The sequence below is a fragment of the Pseudoliparis swirei genome, chromosome 21 (genome assembly GCF_029220125.1).
Source record: "Pseudoliparis swirei isolate HS2019 ecotype Mariana Trench chromosome 21, NWPU_hadal_v1, whole genome shotgun sequence".
Classification (NCBI taxonomy): domain Eukaryota; kingdom Metazoa; phylum Chordata; class Actinopteri; order Perciformes; family Liparidae; genus Pseudoliparis; species Pseudoliparis swirei.
In genome coordinates this window covers 16,735,848-16,750,294 of record NC_079408.1, presented here as the reverse complement: position 1 = coordinate 16,750,294, position 14,447 = coordinate 16,735,848, and the positions used below count along the sequence as shown (strand labels likewise).

The 14,447-nt window shown below is 42.3% G+C and overlaps 1 protein-coding gene across 18 annotated transcripts in view; it reads left to right on the top strand.

Moving 5' to 3' along the window:
- ank2b (ankyrin 2b, neuronal) overlaps positions 1-14,447 on the top strand; it is a 219,178-nt gene that overhangs the window by 146,597 nt on the left and 58,134 nt on the right. For all 18 annotated transcript variants that reach the window (XM_056442737.1, XM_056442738.1, XM_056442740.1 and 15 more), the window contains 11 exons: positions 1,131-1,229; positions 1,380-1,478; positions 3,770-3,955; positions 8,919-9,017; positions 9,647-9,745; positions 9,921-10,019; positions 10,488-10,685; positions 10,772-10,870; positions 12,281-12,379; positions 12,475-12,573; positions 12,657-12,854. In XM_056442737.1, the coding sequence (XP_056298712.1) occupies positions 1,131-1,229; positions 1,380-1,478; positions 3,770-3,955; positions 8,919-9,017; positions 9,647-9,745; positions 9,921-10,019; positions 10,488-10,685; positions 10,772-10,870; positions 12,281-12,379; positions 12,475-12,573; positions 12,657-12,854 (1,374 nt within the window). The remainder of the gene's footprint in view (positions 1-1,130; positions 1,230-1,379; positions 1,479-3,769; positions 3,956-8,918; positions 9,018-9,646; positions 9,746-9,920; positions 10,020-10,487; positions 10,686-10,771; positions 10,871-12,280; positions 12,380-12,474; positions 12,574-12,656; positions 12,855-14,447) is intronic.

Sequence of the window (14,447 nt, the reverse complement as noted above, 5' to 3'; positions counted from 1 at the left end):
TGCCAGTGAGGTATTTAATATCGTGTATGATAAATTGTTTCTTCAGTGAAACATCCAGATGAGTAAAAAAAGGTGCATTTGAGACACCATTGGTCCTGTCATCTTTAACATTGAACAACACAGCAGCAGAACAAGTGGCCTTGGTAAACTGACTGACATTCAAATATGTCATGTTCACCCTCTGGAGTCTGGGGTCATTTTCTCCATTTTACAAAAAAATGTAAATTCACCTTTTAAAGGCTTTTGCATGTGACACATACCCATGTGTTATAGATCAAACATTCCAGAACAATCTCAGCTCTATATATAATGAGGCACAATTGTCCTGGCGCCGTGTTCTCTGGCTTCTCTGACTGACAGATTGCTAATGAGCCTCACCTGTGTGGTGGGAGGTCCTTTGTGATTTACTGAGTGTTCATTGGTTGTTTTTTTCGCAAAATATTGACAGACAAACGGATTGACAAATCATGGTGAAGGGTTTCGTGTGACGAGTTCTTTCCGCACCGCGTCACCCGACACGTCGCCCCTATGTTTCTCTGTGAATTTCGAGGAGCAGACGGGAGGAAGGAGGTGGAAGAGGAAACTCGACTGATTGATCGAGTAGTTTAAACTTATTTCTGCTCCGTATTTTCGCGGAGAAATAATTGTTTTAAAAACGGAAACGGTATCAAACTTCACTGCCGCGGTTTGACACTCAGAGGAGTGCAACAACTTCAACGCACACTGGAAGTAAACAAAGTTGCGTTGAAATATTTTTGTGCGTTAACCGCATCAGCAGGGCAATAGAGATGTAATTGTATCCATAAATAGAGAGAGAAGAGGAGATAGGAGCTCAGTGTTTCCTAAATTGTCCCACAGTCGTCTTTTTAGTGCTGAATATGACCAAATATTTCAAAGTTTACCATGGCTAAAACTAGCTCAGGAAATGACAACCATAGAAAGGTTTAGTCTCATTTTGAACCCGAGCATCTGCACAATATGAGATGAAAAAAAATCCCTGTGGGTGAACAACACTTGAAATCCACCTTTTGGGAAAGGGAGGAGGAGACACACCAGCCGAAGTTCTGCACATTACTGAGTGCAAGGAAATGCTTCTTCTCATTGTCCTTTTATATTTTCTATTAATCCAGAAGGGAAACACAGCACTTCACATATCCTCCCTCGCTGGTCAGGCTGAAGTAGTAAAGATCCTGGTGAAACGAGGAGCTGACATCAACACACAGTCTCAGGTGAGCCTCTGTCGTTTAATAGTACTATCCTCTTGAGAGGCAATACCATCTCCTGTATCTCTCAACACTAATAATATGCGAGAGAAAAGTGATACAGTGCATGTTCATGACCTAGACTTTATTGGTAACCCCGGGTATTTGCTTTTGTAGAATGGGTTCACTCCTCTGTACATGGCTGCCCAGGAGAATCACATGGATGTGGTGCGATACCTGCTCGAGAACGGAGGCAACCAGAGCACCGCGACTGAGGTGAGAGGATTGTGTGTGTTCAGGATGGCTACATTCACACATTAGTCCACTGGCAAACAAGGAATGCATCACGACTGAACACAAAGCACATACAAGGATGATGCCAATGCCGTTATTTCGCAAATATTTGTTTGAGAAAAATTGAAGGAGTCAATTTCATGGCAAAGCAAAATCAAATGGTAATAATGAGTGAATAAAAACAGAATGGTGAATGTGATGGCTTGATGGACATAATGCCAGGGAGGTGGACATTATTCTGAATTAAACTTAGCAACTATGTTATTACAACCTCTTTTTGAATTTTTTTTACCCGGCCTTTTTGAGTGACTTTCTTTTCTTGCTGTTATTTGAAAGGGGCGGGGTGCATCAAGCAGGGCCACAGAGGCAGGAGGCGTCAGACACAGCCAGGTCCAATGGACCCTTAAGACGTGAAGTCACAGAGAAGAAGGGGAGGAAGCAGAGTTAGTAATGTGTGATGGAGAGATGTAAATTCATCCATAAGTAGAGAGTGAAGAGGAGATAGGTGCCCAGTGTATCCTAAAAAGTCCCCCAGAAGCCTATAAGCCTATAGCAGCATCTCTAGGGGCTGGACCAGGTGAACCTGTAAGGCTCTGTTCTGTGTATCCTCTGTCTACTCTGTGCCTACTCTATACTCTGTGTCTTCTCTGTGTCCTCTGTTTCCTTGATCGTTTCATCCCCTTCACCTGCCCTCAGCCTCTCCTGTCTCCTTGATTGTGTCATTCCCTGCACCTGCCACTCGTCTCGTGACTGTCTCATGTCGTACACCTGTTTCTAGAGATGCACCGATCAGGTTTTTGGTGCCGATCACCGATCACTGAAATCAGTATCTGCCGATCCGATAATACCGATCACCGATCACGGTGTCGATTGAAGCATTCTATTTATTGTGTAGCATTATTGTCTAGGACTATGAGGAAATACATATATAAAGCAACTCAAACATTAAAGAAATTACCGATTTCTTTAAACATTTAGGACTTTTACTTTGAAAAATGTCCTAATTGATACATTAAAATAGTTTGATTGCTATTGTAGGGGATTCCAGATATGTATGGAACACATCTGCATCATTCATTTCCTGGAACTCTTGGGGAAATCTATTTTCAGGACTTTTTTTAACATACAAAAGTCTGACTTATTTTTATAAACTCTTCCTTGGTCCAGTAAAAATGTTTTAATGTTACCATAATTTAAGCTAAATCTCAGAAATGATCTATAAAGATACAAAATCAGTTCATTGTTTACCTTTATTTGTTAGTGTATGATTTGTCGACATCTTATTTTGATAAACGGATGTTGTTTCACGTGGTTCTTTCCGCTAACTTTGCAAAACCGGATGTTGTCACTTAAATCCTTCCGCTAACTTTATCAAAACCCTCGAGCGCTCCCGATCGAATGCGTTTACTGTCAACATCAGTCTATAGGGGCAGACATGTGAGAGTCGGCTGAGTTGACCGCAGTGATTCAACTCGGGGGACGGGGACGCTGCTCGGTGGTGAGGATCCCCTCGTTGACCTCTCACTCTGCCGGCCCTCGCCAGGCGCATCGTCTCCGTTGCGATGCGCTGCGATTGAAACGTCTCTGATAGTTTTTCTCACAGATGTTACGTCATCTGATCGGCCGGTTTGATCGGCCGTTTTGAGAACGCCGATCAATACCGATAATGGGAATATCGGCCGATATGGATCGGCGCCGATCAGATCGGTGCATCCCTACCTGTTTCCTTGTCGTACACCAGCCTGCCCTGACTGCCGATCCTCTGCCTGCCCCTTTTTTGATTTTTTTTTTTTTTTTAACCCTTTTGGTCTCAGTAAAATGTTTTTTGTTAATCTACACTGAGTCCTCTCGATTCCTCTGCACATGAGCTCCTGCACCTCGCTACCTGTGACGTCAGGCGTGACAGAACCTGATTCAGCCCTAACTATAAGACTATCAAGAGGAAAGTCTTCAGTCTACTCTTAAAAGAGTTGAGGTGACTCCCCTCATTTAAGTGTCCCTACTTAACATTTGAAAATTATGGATTCCAGAAGATGAGATATGGCTGAAACATGTTCTGAGACAAAAACACATTGTATGGGTTATCGGAAGTTATTGTGAAACCGGCTGTATTCAAAGGTACTTTTTGTTGTTTTGTTTTCTATTGTAATGGCTCCTTGTGTAAATTTATAAATAATTGTTTTGTATGCTGTCAGAAACAATTATGGGCCGGTGTGTTAGAGCCATTTTAATTGGGTTTTGTTACTACAGTTAACGTGTCTTCTCTCACCCAGGATGGCTTCACCCCTCTGGCCATTGCCCTCCAGCAGGGCCACAACCAGGTGGTGTCCGTCCTCCTGGAGAATGACACCAAAGGAAAGGTCCGCCTGCCTGCCTTGCACATCGCCGCACGCAAGGACGACACCAAGTCCGCCGCCCTGCTCCTCCAGAATGACCACAACGCCGATGTCCAGTCCAAGGTAGGCCCATCGCGCCATGGGGGTTGAGGAGGTTGGCATGTGTGGAAGTCAAGCTAATGGGGTGCTATTTGTTTTTGCCAATGTGTCCATAATCATGAGGAGTTCTGTACCTACAGTACATAATGTAGGAGGTAAGGCATTGCACACCAGTATAGCTCCCTTTTTAAATATCAATGTTTCTTGCACACCAACACTCGGGCTTCAACCACTGGTCCTGTTAGAGTCTTTGGATTGGAAGATCTCGCTAGGAGGCTGATTTGTCACACTAATTGTGCAAAGTAGATGAGTAGGTGGACAACATGCAATTACATGGAAGGTGATTACAGTCCAGTAGTGAGGACTCTCATGTGTAGGCTGAGCTGTAGTTGTAGTAATGGCATTACTGATGATGATGATGATGATGATGATGATGATGATGATGATGACGATGCCGTTAGCAGGCTCAACGGTGAGGTTTCTCCCCACAGGGATGATCTTGTAGCCCTTGGCGATGACATTCCTATCTACCTCGGGTTCTCGTCATTTCAATACACATAATGTGATATGTGTTTCTGCTTCTAACATAATTAAGTCCAGGTAAATGTTGTTATGCAAGGCAAAGCTGTTCTTGCGCACCGGGAGGATGATTGTGTCCACTGATGATGTTCAAGCCCATGACAAAGATTTATATCTGAAGTCTTAAGATTTAAGATGACTATAATTCTACCCACAGTGCATTGGCCCTGTTTCACCCAGTCGGCGCAAGGCGTTTGGGATTCTGGTTGGGATTCTGAAGTGGAGGTCCACAACTGTATTTAACTGTCATCTAACAAGAGGTGTTCAGGACATGTACAAACACGTATTCAACAAAGAAACTACCAGCCGTTCTGACTAAACCTGGTCCTGACCGAATCAGTGAACTTTAGCATTGAGGACCAGAACTACTTTGATCAGCTCAGCTGTGATTTCATATTATCATACTTGGGTAAACGCTTATTGAACAGTCATCATATGATACCTGTGTTGTGAATACGTGGCTGCTGAGCCAGGAAGCATGGACAAGTATTTTAATGGCCCCATCTATTATTTTCCAAGATGTCGGACCATTGCATTGACTTGTGTACAGCATAATAAACCTTTACACGTGTCATTGTTGTTTCTCATAACCGTGACCCTGATTCCTACCTGAGACAGTTGGTGGAAGGTGCTCTGGCCGATTGGGTGTCATATATAGCGTGACACTGTTTGGGTATTGGTTCATTTCTTGTTTCTACATGAAATATCCAGATTTCAATTACAGTTGGTGTAAATAGAGGTCCTCCAATTGTATGATTATGATTTAGTGTATGAAAGCAGACCACTATCTTGTTGTTAGTTGTGCTCCTGTGTTTAGAGTGTTTGTGTTTCCATCCATCTGTCTGTGCATCTCTGTCTCTCTTCCTGTCTTTTGTCCAGTGTCTTTGTACCTCGTCCCACCTGGCTTTGCCCACTAACTGGTTCTTCCCTCTTTTCCCTTTGTTTCTCTTAATGCCCCCCCCCCCAACCCACCTTGCCACACCGGTGTCTAAGTGTAGCACTGTCCACTGCATGGAGTGTGCCACTGTCTGCAGGTTGTATAGTGATGTTAGTCAAGGCTGCATGCAATCAATGGAGGGGGTGGTGGGGGGGGTGGGGGGGTGATGAAGGAACAACCTGTTCCTCTGACGGTGGCTTTGAGTGACATGGCTGGAGTGGAGATGATTTACTGCACAACACTGTCGTTTATGCATCTTCCTGAATGTTAGATATTGCATATGGGCATATATTTCAACAAGGCACCAACTCTGTTCTGTAAAACACGCTGAAGGTTAGCTCAGGGAACATGCATGTCTTCTGTGTTATGTCACATATCCTTTAGCTGTTGTGATGCCGCCCTGCTCGACAGGACTCATTAAGGGCTCTAAACAGCAGCATGAACAGTCACACTCCAACATGGATGTAAATATGGAACAGATGTTTCTGTCACACATGACACACATACCTGGCACAACCAGTCCAGTGACCACTATGTCAACTTATTTGCATACAACCAGGAATCTTGTTGAAAAAAACAGCTGTCCAGTCATTGAATGATTTAGGGCAATTTCACAAGCCATAGTCCATTTGGCTCATGTGGATTATGGTTTTGGTTATTGGATCAGTATTTGTTCCCACTATGTTGACCCACACTCGGGTTGGCTTGGAAACGGTAACGGCAGCTTTAGTAGCAGTTGTGTGGGTCCATACCAGAGTATAATCACTACATTCACAACCTCCCGAACAATGCAAAGGAATATTCTATCGGTAATAATGACATTATATTTACCACGTTTAAGAGACATGATTTAAAAGCCCAGGTTAGCTGAAATATTTTGGAAATGAAAACAAGAGGAACATGTCAATTATGACCTTTGACATGCATGTAGTTTTAGAGCATACACTGTTTTCCTGATGAGCGACATCTATCTAACTGTTGTTTACAACCTGTTTGATGGTCTGACTGTTTGTGTTTCTCTAAACTGTATTAAAGCCATCATTCTCTTCTGGGATTATTATCAAAGATGTCTTTTGAAGGAAATATGAGCTCAAATTGGTTGGTCCACATACAATGTGACAAGTTGCTGGTTGCAGCTCCTCAGTTGTGATTATTTACTACATGATAACTTTATAACTTTAAAATCTGTGGCGTTTAGATTGTTGCTTTGAAGATTGTGACTTTGGACTCTGGGAGGATGCAATCGGCGTGTTTCACTATTCTCAAAAAATGTTGGACCAAACAATTAATCACATAAGCAAACGACCAAATACTTGAATATGGAAACCGACCGTAAGCATTGATATATCATCGTGATGTTAGAGCCACAGCAGCCACGTCGCTCCTCATGCAGCAATGTGTCCAACCACCCTAACTGACCTGATGTTTCCTCCCTCCTCCCTGCTGCTTCAGATGATGGTCAATAGGACTACTGAGGTACACACTCGCTCCACAGACGCTCCACAGACTCACTTTGCATCCCGTCTTCTAATTTCACGTTTCTTTCCCATTACTTTTTATACATATATTTCACTTCCGCAGCACTGCATGATGCAAATGAAGATCATTTGCTTCATTGTAGAGTTTATGTTGGTTTGCTTTAATAAGAGGTCACACGGGTGGCCAAGCTACTGCTCACTGTCTACACATCTTTCATGTTCAGCTTCAGATCATATTTCATTCTGTCTGTACGCATCTTCATTGTTTTATTGAGTGTATAGAACGTTTGTCAGCAGCTCAGGACAATTCTTATCTTTCTGTCATATCTGACCATTAATACCTGAACAAATACCTTTAAACATCATTATTGAGATGTACGGTGTATTGATTTATTTTTAATGATCACATTTCTCTCTTGCAAGGTTTTGATAAATACTGCGCTGATGCATCTGTGTGAAGAGCTATGAATATGTATCATCTGTTTTCATGTCGTGCTGCATGATTTCTAGGGATGCTGAGTTATAAACAAGTATTGGTTAATTTATAGCATACAATATACTACCTTAAGTTTGGAAGTCCAGTGCTGTCCAATAAAAATGAAATTATTTCATCACATAGAAATTTCCATCTGTGTGCCCTCAAAAATATGCATAAATAGGCCACAAAGCAGAACCATCATTGATTTATGATTTATGGTGTACTATAAAGCATCATATTGGCACGATATTATCACAATTCAAAGTCAAATGTATTTGTTTTCTTTTCAAATTGGTTGTCAATATTATACATAATATATGTAAATACTGAAACTGCAAAGATTTGGTTCAAATCTATAATTGAAATATCAATTTCCTCACTTTGTCAAATATGATAAAGGACACCAGAGAGGATATTTCCATAATAACAATATTAACTAAACATAGGACATAATTCATTTAATTAGATTGCATAGTGTCACTTTTAATTGATCCAAATTAAATCAATATTGCAGTGTTTGGCTTTACTAAACTTGCCTGTAAATATACTTTTCCTTCTAATATCCATTTTTAAATCCTTAATATACACAAATAGAAACATTTTAATTGATATCACTTTTGTTTAAATATTGGCAACCCATGTCCTCTAAACACGAAACTTCCTCATCAAGTATTGCATATGCATGCTTTTATGTATTACAGTACTTCACATGACTGCCATGTGACATGTTCACAATACTCATGAATGAGGAGGCTTGTAAAGCTCACCTGATTGGCCGACGACTTGGCATTTACCAGCATGCTGCATCAACGCTACCTTCATTCGCACCATTCGAAGCTTCTGACTGTAACGTTTTTAATCCATCACGTTAGTCACTGTGTATTCTTCACACTTTTGTAAACACCTTTTTCACAATAAATCGGACCACACTCACAGAACGGAAAGGTAAGGCAAGAATCTCACCACTCCTCCATTTGCTCTGCAACTCTAACTGTCCTCATGTAGCTCTCATTGCTGACTCTTTCTTCTATGATGTACAGTTGGTATAGTGCACTTTGGTGTTGATCAGAAATACTCTCTCTTTATAATTCGACTATCATTTGATGTTGTTTGGGGATCTTGATGATATCTCTGTGTACTGTTCATCTATTTGTTTTGTTTCTATTTTCCTTTCAAATGATTTATGAAGCCCAGAAAGGCATTATTTAACTTTTCTTCCTGTGTTTGATAACCTGCATGGAAGTGACATCATCTCTGAAGGTGTTTTAGGGTTGTGTGTCTGAGTCCTACACATTCTGACTTGAATATTTTCCAAATGACTGATTTCTTTGACTTTTACTTTGCCATAAGTTTATAAGTTCTAAGTTCATAAGTTTGTGTTCACCTGTGATGCTTGCTAGCTGCATGCTAGGAAGACTAAATATCAAAGGGTCACGATTCAAAGTCCAAGGACATGAAGTAAAAGGTCAACGTCTGACCTCTGACCCCCTCCCTGTTTGCCTGTGTGTCTTCCAGAGCGGGTTCACCCCTCTTCACATCGCGGCCCACTACGGCAACGTGAACGTGGCCACGCTGCTGCTGAACCGAGGGGCCGCAGTGGACTTCACGGCCAGGGTGGGATGCCCGCTAATAAGCCTGTTCATGGGTCTGATAAGGGCATGAAATACTGAATAATTACACTGGAACACAAATTATATTTGGTTTAATTTGAAGCAAATCAGTGATTTTTGGAAAACAATTGCCTCATTGTTGTTTGCTTCTCTCTTAACTTTAATTTCTGGCCTTTCAGTTATGTTTTTAATATCATCCAGAAAACAAATTCAGATGTGCCAGCAGTGTAGCTAAAAATAGCTTCATTTTTTTTCTCACCTCCACTAATAATCATAGGATTGCTTGTATGTCCACATGAGGCTGCAGAGATGTTAATCGTATGAGGGTCAAAGGTTCCAGAGCATGCACTCATCCTCTGTCAATGTAGAGCAAGTTAACAGATAACTGAAAAGCACAAGAACAAACATAGTTTGTAAAGAGAGTAATGAATACTCTCTTTACCTTTTTAAATGAGATGCTAAATTATAAAGTCACTTTTGCCAATTGTTACATTACTTTTGCACAAGTCATATGCTAGTTGACATACCTCATGCACACCTATAGGATTGTGGGATACATTTAAATATTAGTAAGCTTTTCACAGATGGTTCTAATCTGTTTTACTAAAACCAAATGCATCTTTCTCTCTGTAGAATGGGATTACTCCTCTGCACGTGGCGTCCAAGCGTGGCAACACCAACATGGCGGGCCTGTTACTGGACCGCGGCTCTCATAATGATGCTAAAACCAGGGTGAGTATTGTGAGAACTATGGTATTGTCATCTTAGTTATGAAGGGTCAGCCCGAAGTGAGCCCGTTGACATCAACGGGCAAAAAGGAGACAAAATAATAAAAATGATATTCACTTGCAACGGCTGAATTAATTTATGTATAGCACTAGTATTGATACATGTGTGTGCTGTGCAGGATGGGTTGACTCCCCTCCACTGTGCGGCCCGCAGTGGACATGATGCATCCGTGGAGCTTCTGCTGGAGAGAGGAGCCCCCTTACTGGCCAGGACCAAGGTCTGTCTCCTGTGCATTCACCCGTTAGATACTTAAAGGGCCAGTAGCATGGGTTTCACTTCAAACAGGGTCAATGTAGATAGATAGATATATACTTTATTAATCCCCAAGGGGACATTTGTCGTCACAGTAGCAGCACCAATAAACTAAACACACAAGATAAAATATATATATATATATATATATAAAAAAACAGGGATGAAAGATATAGGAGTATACAAAGTAAAATATAAAATAAAATATATATGTATATATATAACATATATGCATACACAATACACAATACTAATGACAAATTAAATTAAATATAAAAATAATAAAAATAATCAAGTATGTGTTGGTTATAGTATGTGTTGGTTAACAGGTTAAAGTAGTGAGTAGTGAGCCATCAGCTTCCTCAAAGTCACAGTACTTTTCTTTCAGCTCCATGTTAATCTCTAAGTAAATGATCTCTCCATCACGTTTCAGAACGGGTTGTCCCCTCTCCACATGGCGGCTCAAGGCGACCACGTTGAATGCGTCAAACACCTCCTGCAGCACCAGGCTCCAGTGGACGATGTCACGCTGGACTACCTGACGGCGCTCCACGTGGCGGCTCATTGCGGTCACTTCAGGGTCACCAAGCTACTGCTGGACAAGAGGGCCAACCCCAACGCCAGGGCTCTGGTGCGACACACAGATACACGATGGATACGATGTAGATCTGTTCCATGTTGTCTGGTTGTTCATCCTTTACTGTTCCCATGTGACAGAACGGCTTCACACCGCTGCACATCGCCTGTAAGAAGAACCGAGTGAAGGTCATGGAGCTGCTGGTCAAGTATGGAGCCTCCATCCAGTCCATCACAGAGGTACATCCCCCCACCTGAGTGGTTCTGTCAAGCTACTGGCACTACCTGGAGGTTCAGGCACTACTTGATAGTCCAGACCCTACCTGATGGGCCAGGCTCTGTTATAACACATCTGGCTTTACTTTTTATAATAGTCTAGAATAGTTATTATACACACTTGAAAGTATGAAGTAGATTAACAAAGGTTTGGGGTTCATCCTGAAACGGTTCCCAACTTTTTATTTTGATAATCAGAACCAAGTTAAATTTATAATTGATATGACAATATATCATGTGGACACGCACTGTACTCTTTGAAAGGAAGTTCCACATTTATATTCCATAAACTTGCCTGAAGCCAACATTAGGAGACACACGTATCCAGTAAACTATGTATGTTTCCCTGAACAGCAGCCACAGGGAGAGATGCTTATGGATTCATGCTAATTGCTTAAAGAGTCATATTTTAAAGTAGCAGCAATATAAAGTTAGCTCACATTAGCCACCACAAGACCAAAAGAGGCTTACTGACCCTTGAGAATTATTACTAATGAGTTTAACTGGGAAAATGTGTCACACAACAGCATTTCCTTCTGTTCTATTTCCATAACAATTGGCATGTTAAGGTTGGACATGAGAGCAGATCTATAAAACGTGTCTCTATCATGTAATTCTATATTTCAAAAGTAGTTGATGTACTGGACTGTTTAACTGATGGACTAAATTACTTAATACATATGACTTGTTTGTAAATCATGTAGATTTTGTTAATAATAATATGATATCTAAATCAGGTGAACTAATTTACTTGTTCAGAAAACAGTTTTCTCTCTTGTTTTTGGTTATACTTAGTCTTTGTATCTGTATTATTTAAGTTCTTCTGTGTTTGATGCAAAGTCTTTGCTGTATAGCTGCGTTCACACCAAAAGCGCTGAGAATCTTTCGCCCGAGTAGATCCCATGAAAAGTCAATGTACAGACCCAAACACGAGGGCGTTGGATGTTCCGACGTGTGTGGGATGTCTTCGACAAGTATAAAGCAGAACTCGTGGTTAGTTTGTCTGTAGTGGAAAAAGGAAATATTGACTGTTTCCACGTAGTGAAGCCACAAGATAAGCCCCGCCCCCTCGAAGGAGCAAATGCAGCGAATAAAGTGAATGACGCGAAAAGCCCCAAATAGTCAAGCGAGTAAACTCACGCGAGTATGTTGGTGTGAACGCAGCATGTGTGTCTGTGATTCTGTAGGAGACAGAGCTGGAACATGCCGGTCAGATCCTTTTTTGTCTATGTTAGTAGTGGAACTCTGTTTTCTACCAACTCTGCTCTCATAATAGCAGCTATTGGCTGGGCAGAAATCACTCATGATTGCCATCATTGATGACATCATGTAGTAAGTTTGAGTAACAGATGTATGTTCTCTTCCTGTGTCCAGTCTGGCTTGACCCCCATCCACGTGGCAGCCTTCATGGGCCACCTGAACATCGTCCTGCTGCTGCTGCAGAACGGAGCCTCGCCCGACGTCAGCAACATTGTGAGTGAGCTCACTTGTGATTGAGTGATTTCACAGTGAGAAATATGACAGTGAGCCGTCACGTGACCCCGCTGACCCGTATGATGTGTGCACAGCGCGGGGAGACTGCGCTCCACATGGCAGCCAGGGCCGGTCAGGTGGAGGTGGTCCGATGTCTGCTGAGGAACGGAGCGATGGTGGACGCCAGGGCTCGGGTGAGGCGACGCACCGGGGAACACTTTGTCCTTTAGTGTTTGACCACCGTGAGCCTCAACGTGTTCCTTCATTCTGATTCCAGGAGGACCAGACTCCGCTGCACATTGCGTCCCGTCTGGGGAAAACGGAGATAGTGCAGCTGCTCCTGCAGCACATGGCCCACCCGGACGCTGCCACGACCAACGGCTACACCCCACTCCACATCTCCGCCAGGGAGGGTCAGGTGGAGACCACCTCCGTCCTGCTGGAGGCCGGAGCCTCGCACTCACTGGCCACCAAGGTGGGTGGAGGAGACATTTCAATTCAGTTTTTTCTAAATAGCCCAATATTAAAAATTACAAACTCTCCTCAGAGGGCTTTACAATCTGTACACATTCAACATCCCTGACCTTTGACCTCACATCAGATCAGGAAAAACTCCCAAAAATAGAAAAATAACTTTCACAGGGAAAAAAGTGAAGAACCCTTTCGGAGAGCAACGGAGGAGGATCCCTCTCCAGGATGGACAGAAGCAATAGGCAGGCAGGAAGCTTCAGACCCAGCAGGTCCAATGGACCCTATGAGACGTGAAGTCACAAAGACTCCGGGGAGGAAGCAGAGTTAGAAATGTGTGATGGAGAGATGTAAATTCATCCATAAGTAGAGAGAGAAGAGAAGATAGGTGCTCAGTGTATCCTAAAGCGTCCCCCAGCAGCCTATCCCATTTTACTCCAACTAACTCCCAGAAGTATTCCAAGATTACTGACTTTAAAACATATAATGCCATTTTTAGTCACCTTTATATTTTGAGACTTTATAGTTACAAATAACTGAATGTGCTTTGCTATTGTCTTTAAAACAGAGGCCTTTTTGTATGTGCCGCAGTGTCTGGTTCTGTTTCACAAGTCACTGATGCAACACATATGAAATATGTATTTATTTTCGAGTGCCGGTATTGCTGTTTACTGTCCCTATTCAACCATTTTATGAAGTGGTTGGCACTGATGGAAACCAAAGGACAACAATTAATTTCCATTTTGACAAGATGGTTGCCAATAACAACCGCGCCACCCTGACTGGTCCGGCCCATTATTTCATTGATTTATGTCAAAGGTCCAAACGTCTCCCCGCCATGTGGGGAATACATTTATGAAGTACGACGCTGTAGTCAGGTCATTGTAAACCTAGTTTAGCATAAATAAGGGGAAACGCGTCCTAATCTCACTGATTAACATGTTGTCTTTCATTTCTTTAATCCCCACAGGAAGAGTGACATGCATTTCAACATCTGAAAATCCTCCCCCAAACATGTAGGGTGGTGATTTAATATAACCCCGGGTGAAATAGCAATTATTGTTGTGGAACAATCTGGTTTAACATACCGGTACACTTTCCATACTGTCGCAGATAGGAGTATGAAAGGTGATGGCTGTTATGTTCATAAGAACAAAGGATTTCTTCAACAGCTTATAAATCCACTGCAGGATAGTTGTTAATATTTTAACAGATTTGAACACATGTGCAACACCTGTTAGTCATAACAGCAGGGAGTCAGGGAGGTGCAGAGTTCCTGTGTGTAGGTCTCGGTCTGACCCACTTCTGGTGAACAGTTGTTGTGGCTGTGAATATTTCCTCTGAAGCCTGAAGGCAGTCAAGTGATCCATCCTCCTCTCTGTGGAGGTGTTCACCAGAGGAGCTCAGCCTGATCCAGTGGAGGACAGATTCGTCCTTTAATGTATTCATACGCCAGCGTGTTGGTCAGGGTTCAGTGGTTCTCCTCTCTGGGGAGGAAGGGTGTAGCCATCGCTTTACAAACCAAAGTTGTTTTCATGCAGGGATGTCGCTTTCCATCCATCCACGCATGTTCATAATTGTCCTTATCCTTGATTTATTG